General features: G+C 35.6%; 7 protein-coding genes across 27 annotated transcripts in view; 4 read left to right on the forward strand and 3 right to left on the reverse strand.

The window, feature by feature from the left end:
• LOC116426626 (dynein regulatory complex subunit 7) overlaps nt 1–2329 on the forward strand; it is a 189158-nt gene extending 186829 nt beyond the window's left edge. For both annotated transcript variants that reach the window (XM_076370272.1, XM_076370273.1), the window contains exons 4-11: nt 76–493; nt 578–835; nt 907–1063; nt 1134–1197; nt 1260–1472; nt 1543–1752; nt 1827–2066; nt 2135–2329. In XM_076370272.1, coding sequence (XP_076226387.1) covers nt 76–493; nt 578–835; nt 907–1063; nt 1134–1197; nt 1260–1472; nt 1543–1752; nt 1827–2066; nt 2135–2329 — 1755 coding nt within the window. The remainder of the gene's footprint in view (nt 1–75; nt 494–577; nt 836–906; nt 1064–1133; nt 1198–1259; nt 1473–1542; nt 1753–1826; nt 2067–2134) is intronic.
• Bili (FERM domain-containing protein 8 Bili) lies at nt 2263–4455 on the reverse strand. The gene is made up of 6 exons (XM_031975478.2): nt 4016–4455; nt 3512–3952; nt 2947–3401; nt 2718–2876; nt 2478–2649; nt 2263–2409 (listed from the first exon to the last, which is right to left on the reverse strand). Exons 1-6 carry the CDS (start codon nt 4104–4106, stop codon nt 2369–2371), a joined length of 1359 nt encoding a protein of 452 aa, XP_031831338.1. The 5' UTR covers nt 4107–4455; the 3' UTR covers nt 2263–2368.
• Nucleotides 4456–4555: 100 nt separating this feature from the next.
• Nucleotides 4556–6537, reverse strand: LOC116426461 (eukaryotic initiation factor 4A-III). Its single transcript, XM_031975442.2, has 5 exons — nt 6359–6537; nt 5893–6228; nt 5593–5815; nt 5269–5523; nt 4556–5196 (listed from the first exon to the last, which is right to left on the reverse strand). The coding sequence occupies exons 1-5, from the start codon at nt 6501–6503 to the stop codon at nt 4944–4946; spliced, it is 1212 nt and encodes a 403-aa protein (XP_031831302.1). The 5' UTR covers nt 6504–6537; the 3' UTR covers nt 4556–4943.
• Nucleotides 6538–6648: 111 nt separating this feature from the next.
• On the forward strand, nt 6649–8371 carry LOC116426462 (MAD2L1-binding protein). Its single transcript, XM_031975443.2, has 2 exons — nt 6649–7408; nt 7492–8371. The coding sequence occupies exons 1-2, from the start codon at nt 7017–7019 to the stop codon at nt 7856–7858; spliced, it is 759 nt and encodes a 252-aa protein (XP_031831303.1). The 5' UTR covers nt 6649–7016; the 3' UTR covers nt 7859–8371.
• LOC116426709 (uncharacterized) lies at nt 8219–9943 on the reverse strand. Of its 8 annotated transcripts, none has more exons than XM_076370278.1 (4): nt 9833–9943; nt 9083–9338; nt 8851–9024; nt 8219–8788 (listed from the first exon to the last, which is right to left on the reverse strand). In XM_076370278.1, the coding sequence occupies exons 1-4, from the start codon at nt 9843–9845 to the stop codon at nt 8431–8433; spliced, it is 801 nt and encodes a 266-aa protein (XP_076226393.1). In that variant the 5' UTR covers nt 9846–9943; the 3' UTR covers nt 8219–8430. The 8 variants fall into 8 exon arrangements, with proteins under 8 accessions (XP_076226393.1, XP_076226394.1, XP_031831884.1 ...); XM_076370279.1 differs by having other exon boundaries at nt 9083–9101; nt 9833–9907; XM_031976024.2 differs by lacking the exon at nt 9833–9943 and having other exon boundaries at nt 9083–9101; nt 9183–9569.
• A 444-nt stretch (nt 9944–10387) lies between these two features.
• Nucleotides 10388–12446, forward strand: H (transcriptional corepressor hairless). Its single transcript, XM_031976018.2, has 3 exons — nt 10388–11346; nt 11412–12215; nt 12299–12446. Exons 1-3 carry the CDS (start codon nt 11004–11006, stop codon nt 12331–12333), a joined length of 1182 nt encoding a protein of 393 aa, XP_031831878.1. The 5' UTR covers nt 10388–11003; the 3' UTR covers nt 12334–12446.
• Nucleotides 12447–13242: 796 nt separating this feature from the next.
• On the forward strand, nt 13243–25480 carry MTA1-like (metastasis associated 1-like). Of its 13 annotated transcripts, none has more exons than XM_076370268.1 (13): nt 13243–13292; nt 15504–15571; nt 15754–15847; nt 19444–19626; nt 20876–21127; nt 21218–21489; nt 21576–21764; nt 21847–22281; nt 22352–22952; nt 23055–23202; nt 23280–23311; nt 23497–23755; nt 23842–25480. In XM_076370268.1, the coding sequence occupies exons 3-13, from the start codon at nt 15784–15786 to the stop codon at nt 23978–23980; spliced, it is 2574 nt and encodes an 857-aa protein (XP_076226383.1). In that variant the 5' UTR covers nt 13243–13292; nt 15504–15571; nt 15754–15783; the 3' UTR covers nt 23981–25480. The 13 variants fall into 13 exon arrangements, with proteins under 13 accessions (XP_076226383.1, XP_076226375.1, XP_076226377.1 ...); XM_076370260.1 differs by lacking the exon at nt 13243–13292 and adding an exon at nt 13719–14477; XM_076370262.1 differs by lacking the exon at nt 13243–13292 and adding an exon at nt 13720–14477 and having other exon boundaries at nt 21847–22269.

The following is a 25480-nucleotide window of genomic DNA, read 5'->3' on the forward strand; positions in this document are numbered from 1 at the left end:
TAATTGGAATTCCGATTTCGCTGATAACGTTCCATTCTGTTGCGATGATTGTCTCAGAATTGTTTTGTGTTTTAGGAATTAGAACAGCCTCCACCGGATAAATATTTTGGGTACAGAATACATGCGTGGGTTGCCATTTTACCAGAATTAGGGGGGCTGAGGGACCACGAGTTTTCCGGGCCACTTTTCATCGAACCGTCTACCGGTGAATCTTATAGTCCAACGTATGATAATACAGATGGACTGTACCTAGGCGTTGAGAGTATATGGAACGATCAAAACTATTGGGTGAACGTACAACCGTTTTCGGAGACATGCTCAAAGATAATATGGGACTTGACAAAACTAGAATTATGGGAACACTTACTCCCCGGAGAACCATGGATAATGCGAGGAATAGGAGAAGCGATCGATGAAGATTCTGCTATATTACAGGAGAAACATTTAGATATGCCGATCTCGTACGTGCAGGAAATACAAATCAGCGACGAAGGTTTGAACTTTCTGTATAAAATATATGAAAATTCTTAAGTGTGTCAGTAAATATACTGACGCACATTTCATTGAAATGTTTCAGAGTTTGAAAGGCGATATCCGAATGGAATGAAAACGATATTTTATAAAAAAACAAAAGTTGAACTTTACATGCAATATTTGCAATCAGACGGTTTGATAAAGAGGATTTCTAAGTACGATGATTATGCTTACCTAAACCTCAAAGAAGTTCAAGAAATTTACGTGAATAGATCTGACAATCTTGTAGAATGTAGAAAGGATTTGACCAACAAGTCTGTGATTGATTTTTATGAAAAGGGCCGCCCAGATCAATGCAAGGGTATAATTTGAAATTTTTAGGGACATATGCGATTTGCGATTTTCTTAATCGACTCATGATAAAAATTACAGAACATCGATATTTCTTTGATGGTCCCAATACAGTAGACGCAGAACGTATTTTGGAATTTTATCACGTCGCACGTTTTGATGGACTCTCGAGATTGGAAATGCATCCAACTTATTTAAAACAATACTTTATCGAACGAGACGATTTTCTATATTATAGGTAGGTGGTAAAATGTTTTGTATACCACTTCAGTGGTAAAGAAGTTAATGTTTTTATTGGTTGGGAACAGGTACGTGGAGTTTTCACACGAGAATATTCCTTTATCCGAGGACATCCATTACCGGCAGATATCGGTACAGTAGAATTTATTACTTTGTAAAGCCGGGATTTTTATAGCGCGTAATTCAAATTACAGAAAATAGTAGAAGAATTTAACAGAAACGAAGCGATCAAGGCCAGTAAGAATATAGCAATTCGTGAGTTTGTTATCGATGAAAGTGAAATACGACTGACGTACCATTATGAAACTGGACAATACAGCAGAGCAACTAGAACGTACATAAAACCTCCACTTGCGGAAAGGGGAGACAGATTAATATTGAAACCTACCATGACACAAGGATATAATGTTAGCTCTTTGGCAACTTTGTTAATAACAATTTTAATCAAAAACACATTATATCTATTGATTCTTACAGCCTTTGAATGAACCTGACAAAGCTTTTGAATTATTTTGTGAACTAGACGCACAACTTATGGAGGAGGATCAATCTATAACTTCTGTCAGAAGTGCTGAAGTTGAAGTGTCCAACTTTTTGAATACCAGAAATGATGAATATTTATCACCGAAGTTATTAGTATCTATATTCAATAAAATCCGAGACGAGGAATCTATGGTCGAGATTATGGTACTGAAACGATGATAGCCAAATTACTTTGTTTATCAATTTCATTATTTAAAATTTCTGATTGTTGAACACAGCGTGACTGGTCTCGCGTTCAAAGTGAAAAATCCATGATGGATGTCGTTGATTATATGAGACCGTATTTGGCACGTTTGGGAAATCCAGAGGAATTACCTGTACAACAGGCATACTTACTACGAATCCAATGTCTTAACGATTATAAACAAGTACTCGTGAATAGAGCAAATAAAATCTTACGTAAATTCGACGAATGTTCACGAAAGTTGACGGGCCTGCAGGAAAAATTATTATTCCAGGTGAAACATGTTTCTTTTCTGTGAAATGATTTATGTAAACAAACGTTTCATAAAAACTCTTTGTACAGGGCAAAGAATTAACCCGTGAAGAAGAAGAAGAAATATTAGAAGAAATGAACAAAGTCAATTTTGACATGATAACTTTAGAAACCCAATTGAACCGTCACAGAGATTTAGTTCCACAGAAGTACAAAATGTTGGTGGACCACTTAGAACAGAGTTCGCACCTCGCAGTACTTCGGAGCACATTTTCTATTGTATGAGTTAAAAAACAACTCAAGTCTCAATAGAAACAAGATCATTCATTGAAAAGACCAAGAACCCATTTGTCCAATACAACGACCTGAAATACATATTTTGAAGAAAAAATATACGGAGTTGTTAGAAAAAAGTAATCTTCTACATCAATACCTTCGTCATCGAAGGTGGCTAATGTAAATTTGCTAAGTTTGTTCGTGAAGCTGCCCGTATTCGAACCTATTGAATGATCCGTTAAACGTTCAACATTTGCAACATCACCATTAGCCCCATGGCGGCGATATTCTTCAGCGAATCCAGAGATTAATGTATCCATCATTATTGCCTGAAGATAATTAGACATTTCAATACTTTTCTACACAGAACCAACAATTTAGTAGAATCGGGTCGTACTTGTCTCGAGAATACTTGTAGAATTTTATAAACGCGTGCTCCGTTCTCACGCACGGGAAATTGGAGAAATAAACAAGGCAGGCAATCCAAATTACTTTCATCAGAAGGTTTAGCCATCTCCCAACTGAGTTCTGAGTACTTCAGACCCAATAATAAACTCTGTATAGAAATTAATATTAAATTTGTGTATACTCAACAATTATACATTATGTGAATTAAGTTTCCTTACACATTGCATGTCATCCACAATGTACACTCCAGATGAATTGATAGCTATAAGAACTTGCATATCGCGATTCGTGATCCATGATGCTAAACCTCTTACAGGACGCTCAATCTGTCCTTGAAAAAATGCTGCACCATAGCACGGTAAACTCCAACAGAATTCCAAATACTTTCTAATAAGTTTTCTCGGATTCGCGTTAGTCCCTGTGTGATTAGGTATTCGCTTATACTGTTCAAGAAGTCGTGCCTCCGGTGCTCCTTTCCCTCCCACCAATCCTAATCCAAGACCTAATCCTAACAGTAAACTAGGAGATGTGTAATGATGTGGTAAGAATCTACCACGATGTCTTCTGAAAAATGCTAAAGTATGACTTTGTGGATTGTAAGGGCCTAGCTCAATACGAGCTTGTAGTGCACCCAAACTGGCATATCGAGCTTGTCCTTCGCATGGATATCTTCCTAGAATTGTTTTAGTATTCATTATTTGTATATATCATAATTGACCCTTGAAATTTTCCATTATCAAATATCTTATACATTGATTGAGACCATCATATAGTTTTTTTTACCTTGCAGTACATTATTTCTAGCTTCTGCATACAACAACTCTAACACTTTAGCTTCTTTTATTTGTTCTTCATCTACTCTAGAAAGGAACACATTCCTTCGAAGAAAGAGTAAAGGTTCCTCATCACACTCTTCATTTTGAGAACTATACTTTCTTACTAAACGATTCCATTTTGCAGCTAATTCTATGGGCTTGTGATTTGGACGTAATTGAACTTCTAAGCTGGAGGAACAGAGCCACAAGGCAAACACTGTTTGACCAGTAAGCAACGAAGCTCTTGTTAATCCTAATTCTCCTTCAGATTGTATTAATGCCAGAATTTGTTGTGCAGTAAAATTTTGTTCAATGTCCATTGTTAAGAATACTCCAGTCATTAAATATACAGCTATTCGAACAGTAGGTCTACTAACGTTCAAATATTGTGGCTGATTTGTCATCATTGCTAAACAAATCAATGTTATTTGTATTAAATTTTTTTTTATATTATTCTAGTACTATTACTTACAAGTTGATGTATGCCCATCAGCTTTGTAATCATTTTGATAACGACGAATCGGCTGTCCTCTTCGAACAGTGCAATCGTCTTGTGCTTCCATATTTTTTCAATTTCTATCTGACTGAGTGTAATTTATTTGACATTGTACTTTACCTACAAATTATCATTCAAATTTATGAAAATATATCTTATTACATTCGAAATGTTCTTTCTTATTAGTAAATATTTGCACTGAGTTTACTGTCATATTTAACACTGTAACATTAGGCAATGTATGATATTTTACATAGTACTACAATTATGATTTATACTGAAAAAAGCTAATTTTGTGTATGTAAAACAAATAGAATTTCCCTGTATTGTAAAATTTGTGTTTAATATTTGCAAGGTACTAAATCAAAACACTGCTCTGCTGCCATCTAAACTGAAAGACCAGTTATTGATTATTTTAATTCACTAGCATGGGGGTTTTTTCATCAATGAATTGTAATTATTATTAAGAACAATTTCTCGTAGTATATATTACATCCACTCTAATACAATAACAAATACTGTAATAAATGTTTTTATTAGCTCCATCATCTGTTAAATACAAGTAATATAATATAATTATTGTAATACAAGGTACAAAGTAATTTTATATTTTTTCTGTTTAGATTCATCCTTCTATTTCTGTTAATTTGTTATTCTTTACAAAATCAATAACATTTATGTTTATTTTTACATTTAACATAGTGCTTTTGAAAATTAAAAATGTGCCCATACATATACTTAGTTACATCCTTTAAGAGTGATATACTCTTCTGAGAGTAATTTCACCCTTAAATGCACATTTTGTAATCAAAGAAATGTATAAAAGCAAAATACAATGAAAGTGAAGTGCGAAAAATTGTTTTTCGCATAAAGTCTTAATCAAAACCATCATTAGTTCTACAGTTTATATTAAGTCCGCTACATTCATAGGCATTTCGTCAATTTGTGTGGAGTAATATTGTTCAATATCTCGCAGAATCCTGATGTCGTCAGTTTTGACAAAATTAATGGAGACACCTTTTCTGCCGAAACGACCCGATCGACCTATTCTATGAATGTACAACTCACGATTGTTGGGTAAATCATAATTGATTACAAGAGATACTTGTTGTACATCTATTCCTCTTGCCCAAACGTCTGTTGTAATTAATACACGACTGAAACAAAGAAAAATACCATAAATACAAGTATTATTTAAAATACTATTTTAGGTACATTAGGAATATTACCTCTGACCAGATCTGAATTCTTTCATAATGTTGTCTCTTTCTTTCTGAGGCATATCACCATGCATAGAACAAACTGTGAAATTCGCCTCCCTCATTTTCTCTGTTAACCAATCTACTTTACGTTTAGTGTTACAGAAAATGACTGCTTGTGTTATTGTCAATGTGTCATACAAATCACACAATGTATCAAATTTCCATTCTTCTCTTTCTACAGCAACAAAGAACTGCTTTATCCCTTCTAATGTCAATTCATCACTGCAGAGAATCATGACTTAGTGAAAGTGAAACAATGATACTGGGTTGATCTAACGAGCTATAACTTACCGTTTGACCAAGATCCGAACAGGGTCTGTCATAAATTTACTTGTCATTTCAAGAATTTCGTGTGGCAATGTGGCAGACACTAATACTACTTGAGTTGCAGGTGGCAAATATCTATATACATCATAAATCTGTTCTTTGAAGCCTTTGTTTAACATTTCATCCGATTCATCAAGAACCAACATTTTTATTGCCCTAGTCCTGAGGACTCGTCTTTTTATCATATCTAAAAATATCATAAAATAAAATATACATTGATTTCACATTTGAATGTTAGCTTTATTAACTGTGTAGCATATTCACCAAATACTCTCCCAGGTGTTCCAGATACTACATGTTGCCCGTAATCTAACTTCCTGATATCCTCTCCTAGGTTAGTGCCTCCAATACAGGCATGACATTGAACATTCATAAAATCTCCCAATGCCAGAATAACTTTTTGTATTTGTGTTGCCAATTCTCTTGTGGGGGATAAAACTAATACTTGTGTTTCTCTGACTTGTGTATCCAAAGATTGTAGTATAGCAATTGAGAATGTCGCTGTTTTTCCTGTACCAGATTGAGCTTGTGCGATCACATCTCGTCCTTTCATAATGGGTTTGATAGATCGCTGTTGAATAGCTGACGGTTTTTCAAAACCTGCAATCGAAGCATGATTTCTGGTATAATTAGAACTAATAACATTAGCGAAATAAGATTGACTGTAGATCGAAAGTAGGCGAATAGGTTATGTTTACATTCTAAGAAAAGTACAAAATTAATATATTACCGTAAGCGTAGATTCCTCGCAATAACTCATCTCTAAGCCCCATATTATCGAACGTGGGGATAACTTCCACATCTTCACTGGTTTCGAACTCAACATTTGATAAATCTTCTGTTTGTGCGACGCGACGTGACTTTATTTCCGCCATTTTTGCCAATAACTTGAAGAACGGTGAACATAAACGATTTTAATACTTCAATCAGGCTAGAAAACTTTGTACAGAAGCTACATGCAATTGGTCTGGTTAAATTATTATAGTTATTCTGTAGATTTATTAAATGTAATGTCATGGATTAATTCCTTCTCATTCGACATTACATGTTAAGAAGTATTAAAATATAATTCAAATTGTTTTCTTATATAAAGGTAGATAAAATTTTATCGTATTGTGATGTAGGCTTTAGCTTTTTAGTTGAATAAGGTCTATTCACAGTTCACAGTGATACTAGAGGTTCTTTTATAACCGTAAGCAATTCGATTTAAAGTTAACTGTTAAATAACACTGTTTTTAATATTACAAGAAATATATTGACACAATTATCGTTACGAATAAGGCATGTGTTCGCAAATTTAAGGAAGTACTATTACGAAAGAATATTTCGTTTAAGACAGGTTATGCATTAATTTGTTTGGAACCACAGTGAGAAACATAGAGGACGAAATGGATATTAATGTAAAATTAGATGAACCTTTGACAAGCAACGCCTGTGTAAAACTCGTAATTGAACTTTTGAAGTATATTTTATATCAAAAGCAGCAAATACCGTTTGCATATGAATCGTTAACTCAACTGCAAATGAATATGAAATCAACAGATAGGAATTTAATTTCCATAAAGAAATTACTGCAATCTTTAAAAAACACATCAGAACAATTGAGTTCACAATTTCATCTCACCAACTGCAAAGTCAAAGAAATCGCTATACTCATTGGTGCTACTATAATATCACCAAAATTACATATTAAATTGGAATTACCGTCAGATATTCTCAATAGTCAAGAACATTATGAATGTAAACACGCATCTAGGAAACCTTTGTTAAACCTCATGAGGTCAGTAAACAGTGACATTTATTATTAAACTTATTTGGTCATTTATAATATTATATTAAAATATTACAAAATAATATTTTTAGGTCTATGTCAGAATGTTCTGAATTTCAAGACGCAATAAGTTCACCATTAACTCTTACAAACACTTTTGTATTATTAGAAAAAAGTGATAGTAATTTAATATCTGAATTTTTTCTACCTAAGCCATACTATATACCACCAATAAAGAATTCAAAGTGTTTTATAATTAAATTACAACATAGTAACCAAATAAAAATGGATTGTAACTGCATTGATTTAGTGAAAATTTATAACGAATTATCTGAATCTGACAGTAAGAAAACTGAGGACATTAATTTCTTGAAAAATTCAAATGAAAATATTACAAATGTTCCTTTTCAATGGTATCAATCCAGAGAAGTAATTAAGGGATTTAAATTTATAAGATGACCATAAGATTGCCATAGGAAATTAAAGTTATAGCATAGCTTTTATTAATACAAAATTTATGGAACAATTGAAAAAAATATTATTGATAAAACATTTTGTACTAGATAATTATGTTATAAAATTTATCAATCAAGATATTATAGAAGTATATTAATAGTTATAATAATTGCATAGATCATGCTTTTTAAACATTTTTTCTGACTAATATTAATGACATAAAGTATTTTGTTTTTTACACTGAAAATATCATGATTATAATTAAAACTTATACATACCTCAGAAACAATTTTGTTAAATATATGAAATATATATAAAAGTTATTTTACTTCATATAAGAATAAACAAAATAAGTAACTGTAATGAGGTATTGAATTAATAGATAATACAAATATATATAACTGTAATTATATGAATTTATAATATGTTTTTTTTATATTTGTACCTTTGAGTTGAATTTATAAACTCTATATTTTTATACATTTTTATACATTTTTACATATACACATAAACATAAAGTGTTCATATAGAAGTATATATGAAGTTTAAATAAATAATTTCCAACATATCTATAACTATTCCATTTTCTCTTTGTCTATTTTATTATTTCTTTCCTGGAGATTTTCATTCCTGTTAGTATTATTTGATACAAAATCATTTGAAACATCATAAATCCTAATCTTTAGTATTCTAAAATCATTAATCAGGATTATCCTAAAGACTAATATCAACAATCCTGCTAACCAACTCCACATCTGTATATATGAAAGAACCTTAAAAGCATTTAATGTATATGTTAATATTTGATTACATTTTAATACTAAGCTGTTGTATTGTTTATAAAATATAACCTGTAGCCAAAGGAAAGTTTTACAGACATCAATTTCATAGGTGTTATATTGTTGCAAATATACTTGTACAATTTCACATTCACTACAAATATAATTTTATTAGATTAAAAATACATAAAAAATAAAATAATTTATATATCATACCTTGTAAGTTGTGGTACTTTATAAGTATTGCTTATTTCAGTATAAACATTTTTTAAGTTCTGACTAAATATAAAGTATCCTTTTCCCAGATTAATGGTAGTGTATATTGTTATTATTACAAATATTAGATTAAAAACTGTTGCTGGAAATACAGTTCTCCATGGAGCCTCAAATCTATACAATATAATATCTATACTATAATATAATTAACAATTAATTAATAAGTACTTACATGCCTATATCATGTCCACCTTTACCACATATTAAAAACATAATGGACCATATAATTCCAAATATACAGGACAAAAAACATGATATGAAATATAGTTTACATTTATATTTATAGTCATAATTAGTAACAATGTAGTTCCACCAATCTGCATCAATTGTATTCCAGCTGATTTTGTCAATTGTGTCATCAAATTTTGATTCTATATTTAGCATGGAAAGAGAATTCGCCCAAAGTGGACAATTACCGTTGAAGGCGTCTTGCTTAAAAATTTTTAATATAAAATTAAACTTATATCGAAAACATGAGAAGAAAAGAAGCAAGATTAATTTGGCACCCATATCATGTAAAATAAAATGCTGCAAATGTATCCAGTAACCGCGTTTACGACATAAAAAAGCGCCGGTATAAATTTCCATAACCAGGAAATTTCGGTTGCATCACGCTCGATAAATTCCTGATATTCCTCTAACAATTCCATCGATGGTAAGTAAGTAAGTAAGAATTAAACAAACGTTAACGAAAATTAACGAATATTTTACGTAAACATTACATCGGGAATCTGAAACGTTACGCGCCAAACTTCATTCGTGCGAAAAGGCACGATCCCTATTGGTTCATTGAAAGTGAGCAAAATACAAACAGCAACGAGACCAACAAATTTCAAACATATTAGATTGCTCATATTCATTATTAAAAAGTATTGCAATAAAACACGTTCATATTGGCATTTAGCATGGGTATATACGTTACCGTTCCAATCCATTCGAAGTGAATCGATCAAGACACCTAAATGATTGATAAAAAATTATCAGAACGAGTTCGTATTTTCTGAAGTTAACTATATAACGCGTTCGACGTAACTCCGTGCTCTGTAGGAAGTATTGCAGACTGATCGTGGGAGTTGGACCAAGAAACGGAGGAACGCGCGGACTGCGAACCGCCACAGTGTTGTCGACGAGAAGGATACACGAAGGCGAGAAATTCTTGTTTTTTTTTTTCACGTCCGAACATCGAAAATCACGAGGAAAACGATGGTGGATGCACGTTCTGAAGGGTCGTCGAACGAATAAGCTCGATTGCCGTGGACACGTAAACCATTTGTGGGTGAAGTGAAACACATGTGTCGGCCGAGCCGTGTTTTCCACTACAGAGCGACCGTCCCGTGTTTGGTCCGTGAATATCTCGCGTTTAGAAAGCGAAGTCGCGGGCCAGTTGTGATAATTCGTGGAAAATATAACGCGTTCGGTTTCGAAGATACCTATTAACGCAATGAGCGGCTTCTTCGAGATGGAATAGAACTCGTTGCAGAAGGCGGCAGTGCGTGGGTGGGTGGGTGTCTAGCGACTGCCACTCATGTATATCAAATTCCTTTTGGAATTTCAAGCAAAATGTGGCTGTCAAGCCAATGATAGTGCTCTTTCTGATTAAATGATCACCTGTGTGATCCATGCACATTAATCGGCATATTATCCAGATAGTTCTATTTGGGTTTAGAAGGAAATATTAGTTAAATTTCAGAGCAACGCTGTTGTCCACTGTCAATTTTTGCTAATGTCAGTCTGACAGTTTTGGAACGAACAAGACCAATATGATTGTATTCCTGGCCTGTTATCAACTCTATTGAGTTTGAAAGAAACTTATATGTTTGGCCAATTTTGACATTATTGTCAAACAATTTCCTTCTGTATCAACCAACTTGTTGCTTGGTTGTGTTATATATTTTTGGTTCTACCAAGTTCTTTTGTAAGACATGCTTTTCTTAAAATATGAAACAGAGGTACTTTAGCAAGCTTGTCTATTGTCGTTCACAGATGTAAGAGAAGGGCCTCCTTAAGGTCTTGCCTCTTTTTTTTAATTGACATTGAGAGGCTGAAGTATGAAAGGTCAAGCGGAGAAAAATGGATATCGGTAAAGTATCAGCATGCGCGAGAAGTCAGCAGAATGTCATGCTCACGCAGGTCACGTGAGGGGCACAACAGAAATGTGCTCACGTGATCCTTCTGCATTGCACTCAACCCTTACCAAGGCAAATGGTAAAAACTCAAGCCCTCAGCCAACTCATCACTCAGAAACACGAATTGATAACAGTTTACTTCCAACTCCTGGTGGACGGTTAAAATTCTTTAAAGATGGAAAATTTATTTTGGAGTTATCTCATCGTAGAGACGGGGAAAGAACCACGTGGTTTCCAGTTCCAAAAAAAACATTTTGGCCACCAGCTAGCACAACTCCAAATAGGCAGGAAAGTTCCACTTCTCTTAGTGGTAAGTAAAAGAATTAGCATTGTAAGTGCACATTTAAGTTCTTAACACTACGATTATACTTGTAGTCTCTGATGATAATTCGTCGGTTCAGTCAAGTCCTTGGCAAAGAGATCACTGCTGGAAGCAAGCAAACCCAAGACGTAGGATATCTACGGAGTTTAATTTTTATTATTATAGAAATCCAAGAAACCGTCTGTGTGCACATCCTCGCTTAATAGCAAGAAAGCGTAGACGTCCGTTAGATCCTACTTCTCACCTACTTGTTCCAGAATCAGTAACAAATTATATTAAGCTAACACGAAAGGCGAATGGTACACCAACTGGAAAAGTTTTAAATATAATCATCGACAAATTAGCGCGCCTTCTAGATCCTAATGTCGTTTCACCTCGCAAACGCATTCTGCGCGAATTGGAAAGAGTATCGTTAGAAGACCAAGCGTCTAAAAGACGCGCGACACCACAGCCTGTTTGTACAACGAGTGCTCCAACACCATCACCCAAACAACTATCATCGTACAGCATAACAAGTATCTTGGGAGAAGATAAGCCGAGTCATGAGCAAGGCTTTCTAAGGAATTTGTTGAAGCCAGATGATAGACAAACTGTGAAATACTCATCAGGTAACTCGTACCCCAGGGTACGGGTGGACCCCTACATTGGTACCACAAATACACCTCTTCAGCACCCACTGTATGGTGTGCCAATGTTACCTCCTGGACCATATAGAGCACCCTTATGGATGCATTATCCATCGCCCGTCCATTATCCACCTACTATGCCATTGTATGCACCACCACCACCTCATCCCCCATCTCCTCCAGTTCATCATTACAAAGACTACAGGGAACAAACTCTTACACCTCCTTCAGGTACACGTTTAAAAATATTTTTATGCAATGTCACTTTAGATTAGAAATTATACTAATCACTTATTATTATGGTTTATTCTTAGATATGCCTCTAAATCTGTCGAAGCATGCGGGTTGAATCTCAGGATCCTAAAAGTTGGTGCCTTATGAATGGACAAAACTGCGTAAACACTGCCCGTGCAACGACAATGCGATATATTAGTATTTTTTTATCCATAAACAATAGTATCGTAGTAAGTAGAAACATGCAACCAGAGGGACAAAGTCTGGGTGCTATACTTGTACATAGAAATGCATAAACCGTCAGAGTTGGCATAGGTATTTTATATTAATATTAAATTAAATCATGAGTAGTATTATGCAATTTTAATTGTAATTTAAACTATGTATGTATTACATAATTGAAAGTATGTACGTATAATCCTTTACAATTGATGTGCTCACTATTTTTTTTTCTGTTCAGTTTCAGAAAATTAAAAATGTTAATTATTTAAATAGAGGCGTGAATGTGTTCACCGTGAAATTTGTTTTATATTTCAAATTATTTTTACTACTCATGATTCGAACACCGTGATGAAAGGAAAAGAGCATGTTCTCATCTTATCTTGTTATTCTTATTAATGTTACTGTCATTATTATCATTAATAAATGATACGACTATCCATTTTAAAAGATTCATAAGAAAGACATAGAATTATGTACAGAACAGATTATTACCTATATTTAGTATAAATAATTATTCCTATGAATAGAAATATGATAATAAATTTAGGTTAATAGCATCCACAACAGTATACATTTATTTATATAATATTAATGAACAAAATTGCTTGGTAAAGACCGTGGGGTGTGCCTTAAATGATTACCTAAATTACAAGAATGCTAAATTATAAACATTGTCACGGACATGTATTATTATTATTACTACTATTACTACTATTACTATGTACATATGAATATAACTTTGCGTTACGTATTTGCATCAAATCGACATATTCGTCACTATTTATTATTAGTCAGGCGCATTACCAAACGTTTTACGCGAAAGGCAAACTCTCACACAGGCTCTACAAACTAGTGAGTAATTTCAACTATTCATTTACATACACTTCTTTTTTTATTAATTGAAACTGATGAAATATGTGACTGCGTGTAAGCAATTGTATAGAAAGACTAATTTCGTAAATATATAAATATTTCATATACTATACAACAGTTTTTCATTTATCATCTCTCATTACGAACACTATACAAAATTCTCGTAAGTAAATCTATATTTATTTATCGAGCCGATAAATCTCTCCCAGTTTTGCAAACCGCGACCTCCAACATACGCGTTCCAAGGAAAAAAGAATGATGACAACGATATCATATTTTTTTTTTAGCGAAACGGGTACTGCGCGCTCTGTGAAAATCTAAGGAATTCGAATTTCGCGGTCTGGTTCGCGAGTGCGCCGAAAAATTGGCACTCTATCGTCCAGTTTATCCCCACTCTCCGGTAGGGTAACGCAGACGCTGTGAAGACCGCGCAATCGTCGAGTCTTGGTAGTATCCGACCAGTGGCCTTGTTTTGTGGTATTCGTTGACCGGGTTGTATCGTCGGGATCGCGCGTTTTCCGTCTAAAATTCGTGAAAGCAGGCTTCCGTGCACGGCCAAACCGAAGGAGAAGACTCGCAGGGGTTCGTGTATCGTATGTCTCGGTGGAGTTTCGAATGCACGCGGGTTCGGAGGAAAGCGAGTGAACCGAGCTCCGGTAGAGGGGAGCTGGCAGTCTGTCCTGGTCGTATATGTAGCCCGCTCGGCGAAAATGAAAATGGCGGTGTTCCCGTATGAACGGAGCAACGGCCACTGACGATGTTCGTCACGGTAACGGACACGTGAGTCGTATCGAGTGCGGGCTATTCGCGCGTCTTTGAGTGTGCTATTCACGAAGATCGTCGAGTGTTCGGATTCTAGGCGGGAACCGGTCGGTGCGGGCGCGATATAGGGATAGCCGGACCACGATCGTATTATTTTTTTTCCGTTTTGAGTCGATCAGAGGGACAAACAAACACGATGGAGTGACACCGCGAAGTGTTGACTCCCCGTGGACAAGTGGGAAGTGTCGGCTGATAGAATTCGCGTGATTGGAGGACGATAAGCCTTCATGCCGATGCCGGCCGAATACCACGAGAACCACGGTAACCACGAGAACGCTAATTTCGCTCTCGGGGCCACACAGGACGCCAGCAACATGACGGCCAACATGTACCGGGTGGGAGGTAAAAAGTGACCGCACACACATTCCGCCGGCTGATGGCCACGCGTCCAGCATCGAACGTAGCCTTTAATTAACCCGAGAAATTAATGTTTGCGAATGGTGATCCGCGGCGATATGGCGTCCCCTGTATCTACATTTTACCCGCGCTCGCTCGGCCCCTCGACACTTTCCTCTCTTCATCTGGATCTCTCCCGTCTCTTCCTCCCCCTGCACGCTCTCTTTCTCTCTTTTCTGGCGTCCTATACATACGTCTGCTTTCCTTCTGCCCCCCCCCCCTCGCTACCTCCCCCCTCCCACCTCCCTTTCTCACTCATTCGCTCGCCCTTCGTCCAGGTCATGCTAATTTCTTGCACGATGAATCTCGATGATTAAAATTCGATATTCGGACAGTCGGCTACATTTTCGTTTCCGAAACCATGGTCATACCACCGTTTCTTCGATGGGTATCTTCGGTAATTTTATGCACCCGCCAAATGGTCCAGAGATCCCTTAAATTCGCGTAGAACGATATTTCTGTTTCCCCGATGTTATCGAGACACAACGAAGCGAACATCTATACCCGTACGGCATTTCATGTACGCTCACACTCTTGAAAGAATTCACAATTATATGGGCATTCTATTATTTGGACTTTTATTTGTAATGAACCTCTATTTTCATTTTATGGAAAGCTGTGGAAAGCTTTTTGGGACCGGTGTGTAAAACTTTTTCCCGATATTGCCGTTCTCGTGTCACGCGTATATTTTTTTTGTTTTTTTTTCTCGAAGCGATGACGATATTTTGTGTTTATATATTTTGAGAGACAGATAAATAAATGAAATGCGGACAGGGATATTATTGAAATGCTATTTCAAAGGAGCTGAACTTATAGTAATTAATGTCTCCAGATTGAAAGTATTTTGTTGAATACATACATGTATAATGTATTGGTATTGTATACTTATGTTATCTGTGCAATATACTTCAAGAAGTTCATATGTTAGCTTTTATAGGTTCATTAAATATATTCTTGACTTTTTATTTATAGACTACGTATATTTTGAAACATCTTCCACATCTCCCTACCAAATAAGAAGGATAGAAGAATTAAATAAGGTAAGACAGTAATCTCCATTTTTGGGAACTGTTGCAATTTGAATTCTTATTGATTTTTATTTGTCAGTGTGTGCTGGATCACATTTTATACATTTTTATATGATCTGTATAGAGTTTGAATAATTATCAGATACATGTAGTTTTAGATATTATTCTCATACATGTTTAATTCCTTCTTTTAGACCGCAAGTGGAAATGTTGAAGCAAAAGTAATGTGCTTCTTCAGGCGGAGGGATTTACCTTCTACTTTAATAATGCTTGCTGATAAACATCAATGTAAGTAAAATCTACCATGTTCTGTAAAAAAAATTTCCATTTTCTTTATAATATTACAATTCCAGTTGTCAGAGGTACATTGGCATTGTTCATTTCAATAACCAACAAAAACTTAATAAGATTTCTTTAACTTTTTAATTGAATGGCATCACTTAGTTCACTTAAATCAGGAAAATATTTGAAAAAAATGCGTTAACTATTTTCAATTATGTTCACACAGTTGTATAGTAACATTCATACAATGAACATAATAATTGTGGATTTTTATGCATTTATAATATACATACATATTATGCAGTCAAAATGTATAATAATGTTAAAAAAAAAAGGTTTTGTGTTATTTGAAACTTAATAGTATCTTTCATGGCTTAAATGAATTTCTGATTGATCTTGATTTCTGTGGAATAATTTATAAAAATTTATAAATCGTATAAACATCCACAGTATAATAATGAAAGTACGAGAGCAATATAATTTATGTTGCTTCACGCTGTCCTACGGATCGATAGTCATCCCCGAATGAAGAAAATTGAAACAGTTCTCTCGCGCGCGCCATATAAGATCATTTCAATGGTTCGCGGTTGAATTTCTTACTAACCTGACACGATAATAGTCTATTCGAATGTTGTGAACACTCGATGCAGTTGACTATAAAAAAAATGTTTAGACAAATATTGTAAAAAAAAAAAATGCTGCGTCTGCCATACACGCGACCCTTACTGTTTACAAACCATGTTGCGACAATTTCGGCGTGCTATTCTTCTACATAGTCAAACAGAAACGGTTGGACTAGATTTTTCCGTTTAAAATCGCTAGAATTTAATGTTCTCTTGAAAATAAACAACGTTCCGGTTAACCCTGGAAAGATGAAATCTCGAGCTTAAAAAATGTTTGCGCACGTATGATCATCTGTTCAAATGTTTCTTTCGAAAAATATTTTTACTAAACTGTAAAACGCTTCTTCAGAACTAATCTCAAAGGAACAACATAAAAATAACTTTGCTTTTTTTAATATTCTAGATGAAAGAAGCAACGATTTTCTAACATTTTGTAACCAGTGGATTCGAGGAATCTTCAACCCCCCTCCGTTAATCTCTCCAGGGTTAACGCTTTTTTTATCCGCAACGTTATTACGTTACTATGATTTCCAAGTAGAAGTTCAAAGACCTTAGCGCGCCAGGATAACTCCTGTTCACGTGAAAGGCGACACACTTGAATATGTTCTATCATACAGAGAAAAATAACGCGTCTCCGAGAGAAAAAAGTTTGCTCGGTATTTTACCTATCTCAATATATGTACATGTGTATATACCGTACATGTACATATGTATGTATACACGTATGTATCTGTCTCTCTCTCTCTCTCTCTCTCTCCTCTCTCTTTTTTTCTCTCTTTGAACCTTTCTCGATTTTTCCTTTGCAGTGGCAAAGATAATGAGACGCGGGGATTTGGGGGGTGGGAATGTATAATAAGTAAAGTTGGGGGGTGGCAAGAGGGGTGGAATGGGGGTTGTATCGATCTGCCGGGGGTGGGTTGGGGAATGGTGTGCACCCGCTAGCCCACCACCGCCCCCTCTTTCTACCTCTCTCACCAGAGTCCCCCTATACCACCCCACCTCTTGCCTCCCCCAACCCCCCAACCTCCCGGCCACCCTGAACTAAATGAATGACTGACGCAGGGATTGGTTGGGTATGTGTTACGTGTACTCGGGACACACACAGAGGCTCGTAAGAACACCGATAGAGGGAACGTACACGATAACCAAGCACACGTACACGCAGAGAGCAGCACGCGCGAATAACGGGCTGAGAGAAAACAGGAACGCACACACGGACACGGGCGCTCGCGTGTGTGCCTGGGCGAAAATGGTGTGGGCCCCACTAGCCATCTTCGTTTTAAGCATTTACTCTGTCTCTCCCGCTTCTCTTTCCCTCCCTCTTCTTCTTTTCTACCTTATGTATATATATGTGTATATTATATATATGTGTGTGTGTGAGTGGGATACTGCAGGTGTGCACGTGTATGTGTATGTAACGCGAATGTACACTCTCCCGTTCTATTTCTCTCTTTCTCTTTACATCTGTCCCTTTCCACCTCTTTGCCCCCCTGATCCCCCTTTCTCTCACTGGTTCTATGTCCGTCCGCCGGTATTTGCTTCGAATCGGGCTTTCCCCTTCCCTCCGTCGGTTCTGTGCCTTGCTCTCTTCTGTGCCTCGAATTTCACAAAAATATATATGTATATATATATATATATATATATTATATATAAATAAATAAATATATATATATATTTTATATATATCACAATATATACATATATACACATATATGTATGTGTGTATATATTATATATATATTTATATATAAATACACATGTTCACGAACCTTTGTCTTGCCGAGAGTCGATATTTTCATGCATGGAACGTAGTATGAAAAGGTTACGGCAAGGACGCGTTCCCCGGGGATCGGGTGCTTCCAGAGGGGGTCCCCCTTTTACCCCGTTTTTTTGGTGACGAGAATCCATAGTCCAGAATTATGTTTCATTCATTTCCAAGAATTTCTGGATATCGATTGAGATTCGTTGGGGTCCAATTTCACATCTTCTCTAATTCAAATCCTAGTAGAATCATTGTTTAATTATTCGATAGATTTCTTAGGGTTTTTGTTTCCTAGAGTTTGGAAGCAACTGTTATGGCGGGAATCATGAACGAACACTTCGGTGTGGTGGAATTATGGAGAACCCCCGAATACGATCTTTCTACAACACGATTTTGCTTTTACACTGTTAGAGAATTGAGAAAACTTATAGTGTAACACTATATTTTTCAATGATATATAAAATTTAGGAGGAAATTGTGCAAGTTCAATAAATTTGTTTGAAATAGTATATAGATGAAAGGAATAGATTTCTTAAGAAAATCACGATATAGAAATGAAGATGCTATAGAAGGAAAAATATGTGATTAAGAAATTTTGTAATATATTAAACAGTCTTGTTTAATGTTAATGAAAAAGATATAATATAGATATTTCTTACAGATTATTATAATTACTTTCATATCAAATAATAGCTATACTTCAAAGTAGGGTTGTTTTCTGAGACTTAACCCTGCTTTTTTGTACTAGATCTTCGTTTTGTATAATGTGAATTCACTTAACACTTTAGTTTTTAAAAATATTATATTTTATGGTGATTGTTAGTATAATAAAGTATTACTATTTATCAAATACTCATCATATAATATACATGTGCAGTGTATTGAAGCAATTATTACAATTTTTTAATTCATATATATGTAATGTGTTACTTACTACACACTTTAGTCATACTGAGAGAATGCAGTTGTAAATAGAAACGCGATTGGAATTGGTTGACAGAATCAAAATTATTTTTTCTATAACATAGTTATTAATCAGTTATATGTTATCATGTGACAAGAAATTTCAATTAATAAAGCCATTGAATAATGGATCTATAATATGTTATGAATTCTTTTCCATTAGAAGGTATAAGAGCATGTATTAAAATTGTATTAAAAACAAAAAAGGAAAGTAGTGAGAAATAGTAGAGTGGGTTCTATGATACAAATTGCAGTGGCAAGTGCGGAGCAGCAGAGGTCAGAATCCCCTGCAAACACGCAGAGTCAGAAACTCGAGAATCCAGATACTACTAAGGAAATGACTAATAAAGATGGGATTGGGCCCAAAGTGATGAACAAAGGGGGCGGGAAGGGGGGCTGGCTGAAAGCCCCACTATCAGAGGCCCAAGAGCCTCATGGTGAGTGAGCAGTCGATTAAAAGGTACTTCTTACAGATGAATCTTGGTAACATATATACCATTTTTTTAAATCCATAATAAATGAATTTAAAAGATGCAACAAATATAGGGTTTGTGACACGAGGAAATGGTAGATTGATTTTTCTGAAACTTTTATATATTATTCATTGTGTTATATGTTATTATATAGTAAGCACTGTGTAAGTGTCTTCAAACCCAAGTTACTTATGTGTCATAAAAATTATTGTACAGGGATTCATCAGTAAGTAACCCATAATGCGTACCTTTTGATTGTCTCATTAGTCTCATGTAGAAGCCAGTGATGATTTAAGGCTAATGATCTGGCGGCGGGATTTATAAACTTCTTTGTAATCTTGGTGAACGCCGTTAATTTGGGTTGTATTCACTGTAAGGCCAAAGAGACAATAAAGTAGGTTTATCCAAGAACTCTTCTAAGAAGTTATGTAGAAGAGTGCTTCAACAGTTTCCGAAAAGTTGTGAAACTTTATGAACCTATACATTATATGACAATACATCATCATGAACATATTCATTTTTTATCCTATCAATTCTACTACCTGTTTGTATCTATTTTTCTCTTAGAAGGTCATAATGTTGATCTATTCGTATTCAGTTTCCAATACCTAAAATTAACCTTCACAATCATCCACTCATTAAAAAAAAAATCCCGCCGCATTAAATGATAATTCTTTAGTAATCTGAGGCTTCTTCAAACAATTTACATTTATTCAAGAGTTAATTTTGTTTTTATTATGATAGGTAATCTATCATTTAAGATTGCTTTTATTTCTTTTTTTGTTGCCCGCTCTTGCTGATATTTTTAGTTAAGTGTTGTAAGTTTTCATTGATTCTGCCACATTCCTGCGTTTCATTTACATTTAATTTGTCTGTGTTCAAACAAGGAAGAAGATAAAGAATGGAGAGTCCAAAACTGCATGAATAAATTTAACAGCCTTTAGGAAGAATTTCTGTACTAAAAGAAGATATTTCCACGTCACTGTTTTATTAATATAAGCAACTTATGCTGAAGTATCTGATAAAACTCGCAAATGTTGTGTTTAAATATAAAGCAATAAATTTATTAAAACATTTCGAGTATTCTGTGTTTTTAGTATTTTTTTTATTTTCTTTATTCTTATGTGAGATATTTTTCAGTTAAGCTTTGTCTACTATTAATCTTAATATTCTATAGATGAAGTACATTCTAATTGAAAGTATTTATACACAGGGACTGAAGACAATGTAGTAGGTGCTGGAGGTGTTACAGAATTAAGTTCTAAACAACGTCATCAAATGAAGCACAGAGAATTATTTCTATCGCGACAGGTAGAAACAATGCCTGCGACGCATATAAGGGGCAAATGCTGTGTAACATTGTTAAATGAAACAGAATCTTTACTGAGCTATCTAAATAAAGAAGATTCTTTCTTCTATTGTTTAGTATTTGATCCTGCTCAACGTACTTTACTTGCTGACAAAGGTATTAAAGTACATAAGTGATGTTTGAACATTACAATTATTGTTTACTTCATACACTTTGTTTTCAACTTACATTAATGTAATTTTGCAGGCGAAATTAGAGTAGGCAGCAAATATCAAGCTGATGGTATAGCTCCAGCTCCACTTACTCCCGCTGAAAGAGAATCAGATCCTCGTAGGTTGCAGGATTTAGAGACTTTGGTTTGGACTCCGCGACATTCGCTAACAGATCGACAAATCGATCAATTCCTTGTTGTCAGTAGATCAGTAGGCACATTCGCAAGAGCATTAGACTGTTCATCTTCAGTTAAACAACCCTCTTTACATATGTCTGCAGCAGCTGCATCGAGAGATATTACTCTTGTAAATATCATTATATCACAATACGTTATTGCACTGTTAATGAGTTTCAACATATCGAGTTAATCATTTTCTTTTACATTTTGTAGTTCCACGCAATGGATACTTTGCATCGGCATAATTATGATGTCGCAAAAGCAATGTCATCTTTAGTGCCTAGTACTGGTCCAGTATTATGCAGAGATGAAATGGAAGAATGGAGTGCATCTGAAGCTAATCTTTTTGAGGAGGCTCTTGATAAATATGGCAAAGATTTCGCTGATATTCGTCAAGATTTTGTAAGTATGCGCTATAAGATAACTATCAATAAAATTTTAATTTTAGATCGGTTTTTTTGCAATAAATATGTTAATATTTCAGTTGCCGTGGAAAACTTTAAAGAACGTTATCGAATACTATTACATGTGGAAAACAACTGATAGATATGTACAACAAAAGAGGGTAAAGGCTGTAGAAGCTGAAAGTAAACTAAAACAGGTTTACATACCAAATTATAATAAGACAGCTCCACCTACAACTGCACCTTCCGCGGCAACAATTGTACCTCTCGGCAACAATAATAGCAACAGTAACGGAAAACCAACCAGTGTTCTCAATGGCAATAGCAATGGTAGTATGGCGACTGATAATTCTGGTATACTGATGGTCGGGGTTGGCGGAAAACCATGCGAAAGTTGTCAAGTTATGCAGAGTCCACAGTGGTACGCTTGGGGTCCATCGCATATGCAATGCCGTCTTTGTCAATCATGTTGGACGTACTGGAAGAAATACGGTGGCCTCAAGGTAGGTTTATACGTAAGTGACTATTCAATAAAATATTTTTATTTCTGTTTGTAGATAGTATATTTCATCATTATATGTGTAGGTTCCATCACGTATCGATGATGTTGACTTAGAAAGAAAAAGAGGCGGCGCAGGCTCAGATGAAGAAAGTAAAGGAATTGGTGGTGCTCATAGACCTCATCGATGTAGCATTCCTTCTTGCGGGAAAGAATTTAAGCTCAAGGCGCATCTGAGTCGCCATTATGCAAGTGCTCATGGTGTTGATTTACGTGGAAGCGGAGCAAGTGGAGGAGGTAGTGGTGGATCCCCCAGGCCTGTTATGAAAACTCGTTCTGCATTTTATTTACGTACTTCAGCATTAGCGCGTGCTGCGCGAAGACTATGTGCAGCGCAATTACGCACACGTCACGCGGCACGAGCACCCCATCAACCTGTAAATGCAGCGCCATTGCGACACCTTTGCGCTTCACCTCAGTTGACGTCAAAAAGTCCTGCAGAGTTACGTATTTTAGCACGAGCTGTACGACCTCGACCTCGTCCTCGCGTCACAGACATAGCAACGCGTTTAGGTGATCACCCTGCTCCTCGACAACCTGGGGACTGGGATTGGTTAGCCCTTACGGCACCAGCACAACGAAAACAACCTGATCGAGTTTCTTTTCCCAGACCGCCAAAGGCACCAGGTATATAATAATATAGATAAACAGTACTTCAGAGAAAAACAAGAATAAAATTCTATTTAAAAATTTCATGTTTACTGACTCTTCACGACGGTATCATTATAGATGGAAGTCTGTTATATGAAAGAGTACCAAATAAGTCTGAAGTGGATAGGCTTCCAGTGACTCCGCCTCAACCACAACCCAGTATGCAGACGCAACAAACAATCATGAAACGCACAAGACCTCCATTTGACGAAATCAACGGATCTGATGGTAAGTTTCAGTATCATGTATCTATTGTACTCGTTACAGTTCCAAGTCCTAGTACTGAATGTGGTCTCTGTTTACTGGCTTCTACTCTGACATGGATTGGGATGAAGGTAAAATAATTCAATGCCTAAGAGTCTATGTATACAACCAAACGAATCATCGAACTTGCTAAGTTGTACAATTTATCATTATATCCGAAAGAAATATGGAACATTGGTTTCATAGTTTCACGTTCTTGTAATAGTAATCGGGTCCTTTATTAAACTTCGTACAAGCATTTCTTTATGTTTGATAGGTATTGCCCTAAGTGCAGGGCTCCCTGGTGGACCACCTGCAAAAAGGGCTCATCATTCTCAACAGTTACATCCCAAACATACTTTGGAACACACCGCACCTCCTGTTCTTCCATTAGTACCGCCACTCAATGGAAGAGCCGCTCATCCACATACTTTGCCTCACGGTCCACCCTTGTCTAGAAGTAATGCGCGTAAACAAGTGATTTCATGGATGGACGCACCTGACGACGTTTACTTCCGCGCTTCAGATCAGACCAAGTTGGTATTTCTTTAATTTTTTCTCATTTTTTGGACATCGTATCTTACGAACTGGCGTTTTAATAATGTTCACTATGAATTTGTAGAAGACTTAGAAGATCCCTTTCATCCGTGGAACTTCGAAGAGCAGCGCGCAAACCTTGGCGTAGATTACCAGCTCCATTACATCCTCCTCATCCGCAGAGAGCAGTGCGCGGCGATGACATGGTTGTCATTTTGGACTGAATCAATAATACAATCAGTTATACAAACTGATCAGACTGTTGGTCGGTTTGTTATGGGGGAATCATGCTGTTATCGTAATTTTAATGCCAGAGTGACTATTGTGAAGATATCTCAACTTTATGTAATTGTCATTGGCAGCTCTGACGTTGAGCAAGGACTAATCGCTGTTTGGAATGTTTTAAAATAATTCTTAAGACAGCAAATCGCCGAAACTGAAGGCCTCGCTTGACTGAATTTGCATGTTGCACTGACATCGCTGAAAATATCTTCACGCGTAATGAACGACAAAACGTTTGCTCTGGAAACGAACATTCATCGAATCTTTATGAAAGAAAAAAAATTGAAAATAAGGAATCAAGTCATTCACCGTGAAACATGATTTTCTATTCGTATTAATTAATTATTGTTGTTATTAATAATAATTATTAATAATTGAATGTACATATACATACATCATACCACACATTCATACATGCATAGCCAGGTAACACACACACACAACACACACAAGTGTCCAACAAGTGCTGGATACGAGTTCTTGATAAATTGGCTCATACCACGCGCATCAGCTCACGAAGAATGTTACGGCCGTGCGCGTAACAGATGAATGCGAGAAAGAAAGCGTGCGAGAGAAAGAGAGATCGAATGATATGTGTGTGAGGGAGAGTGAGAGAGGAAGGGAGAGAGAGAAAGAATGGTTCTGAATGTGCGGAAGAAAGAAAGAATGCTCATTGTGAATATTTTTATTAAATTTTCAAGTTTGATGACTTCCGTCGCAACAATTAATAAATAAACATAAGCATAAGTGGAAGAATATACTAGTCCTTTTTCCACTCGGTCCGTTTTCTGTTCACAATTCATTACGTATGAAAAATATATTATAAAAATTGTTATCAAAGTTTACCCTTCGAAGGGAATTAAGTGATATCCTTCTCTTAAATATGAAGTATTTCACCTTTTTATTAAAAGTAATATACGTTCTATATTTTTGAACATTTAAAGACTGAATAAACGGTATTCTGTAAGTGGACATGGGTACGCCTAAAAATGTGATGTCTTGTTTTACAGTAAGTAAGACTAGTTGCAGTCATTTCATTGCTTTCCTGTCTAGTGTCAGTACAAAGTAATTACACGATCAGGAAGTATACGTAATGTTTTCAAATATCATAATATAATTTCTTTTTTCAACACAAATACAGTAAGGCTGAGCTATTATCCGAGTTTACTTTATTTTATCTTGTGCTTAGAAACAAACATACATTATTTTCAAATGTGCATATTGTGCGTGTTGTTTCTATCATATGAACTACTCCTAGTTGAAATGAAGTATATGTAGGTACAAAGTATTGTTTTTCCACGAAGAAGCATAAATTTGCGAATTATCGGTAATGTCAACAACCTATACCAAAATAATACGCGTTCTTGATTTTCTAAAGCCTAGACAAAAATTCCCATCGAACATGACGCTGGTGCAATAAAATATTTTTGAAGTACTGATAA

Source organism: Nomia melanderi, chromosome 8 (genome assembly GCF_051020985.1).
Source record: "Nomia melanderi isolate GNS246 chromosome 8, iyNomMela1, whole genome shotgun sequence".
Classification (NCBI taxonomy): Eukaryota; Metazoa; Arthropoda; class Insecta; order Hymenoptera; family Halictidae; genus Nomia; species Nomia melanderi.

Bases quoted from the DNA above. Each gene is read 5' to 3' on its own strand.
- Bili (XM_031975478.2), bottom strand. From the start codon at position 4,106: ATGGAAGCACAAGACGATTGCACTGTTCGAAGAGGACAGCCGATTCGT. The intron at 3,953-4,015 runs GTAAGTAATAGT...TGATTTGTTTAG, and splicing joins TGATGGGCATACATCAACTT to CAATGATGACAAATCAGCCA. The intron at 2,650-2,717 runs GTACGACCCGAT...AATTATCTTCAG, and splicing joins TACAAGTATTCTCGAGACAA to GCAATAATGATGGATACATT.
- LOC116426461 (XM_031975442.2), bottom strand. From the start codon at position 6,503: ATGGCGGAAATAAAGTCACGTCGCGTCGCACAAACAGAAGATTTATCA. The intron at 5,524-5,592 runs GTAAGTTATAGC...GATTCTCTGCAG, and splicing joins GTTCGGATCTTGGTCAAACG to TGATGAATTGACATTAGAAG. The intron at 5,197-5,268 runs GTAATATTCCTA...TCTTTGTTTCAG, and splicing joins GAATTCAGATCTGGTCAGAG to TCGTGTATTAATTACAACAG.
- LOC116426462 (XM_031975443.2), top strand. From the start codon at position 7,017: ATGGATATTAATGTAAAATTAGATGAACCTTTGACAAGCAACGCCTGT. The intron at 7,409-7,491 runs GTCAGTAAACAG...TAATATTTTTAG, and splicing joins CCTTTGTTAAACCTCATGAG to GTCTATGTCAGAATGTTCTG.
- LOC116426709 (XM_031976019.2), bottom strand. From the start codon at position 9,498: ATGGAAATTTATACCGGCGCTTTTTTATGTCGTAAACGCGGTTACTGG. The intron at 9,025-9,082 runs GTAAGTACTTAT...TATATTGTATAG, and splicing joins GGTGGACATGATATAGGCAT to ATTTGAGGCTCCATGGAGAA. The intron at 8,789-8,850 runs GTATGATATATA...TTATATTTGTAG, and splicing joins AAAGTACCACAACTTACAAG to TGAATGTGAAATTGTACAAG.
- H (XM_031976018.2), top strand. From the start codon at position 11,004: ATGCGCGAGAAGTCAGCAGAATGTCATGCTCACGCAGGTCACGTGAGG. The intron at 11,347-11,411 runs GTAAGTAAAAGA...TTATACTTGTAG, and splicing joins AAGTTCCACTTCTCTTAGTG to TCTCTGATGATAATTCGTCG. The intron at 12,216-12,298 runs GTACACGTTTAA...GTTTATTCTTAG, and splicing joins AACTCTTACACCTCCTTCAG to ATATGCCTCTAAATCTGTCG.
- MTA1-like (XM_076370259.1), top strand. From the start codon at position 15,050: ATGTACGCTCACACTCTTGAAAGAATTCACAATTATATGGGCATTCTA. The intron at 21,765-21,846 runs GTAAGTATGCGC...TTAATATTTCAG, and splicing joins CTGATATTCGTCAAGATTTT to TTGCCGTGGAAAACTTTAAA. The intron at 22,282-22,351 runs GTAAGTGACTAT...TTATATGTGTAG, and splicing joins GCCTCAAGGTAGGTTTATAC to GTTCCATCACGTATCGATGA.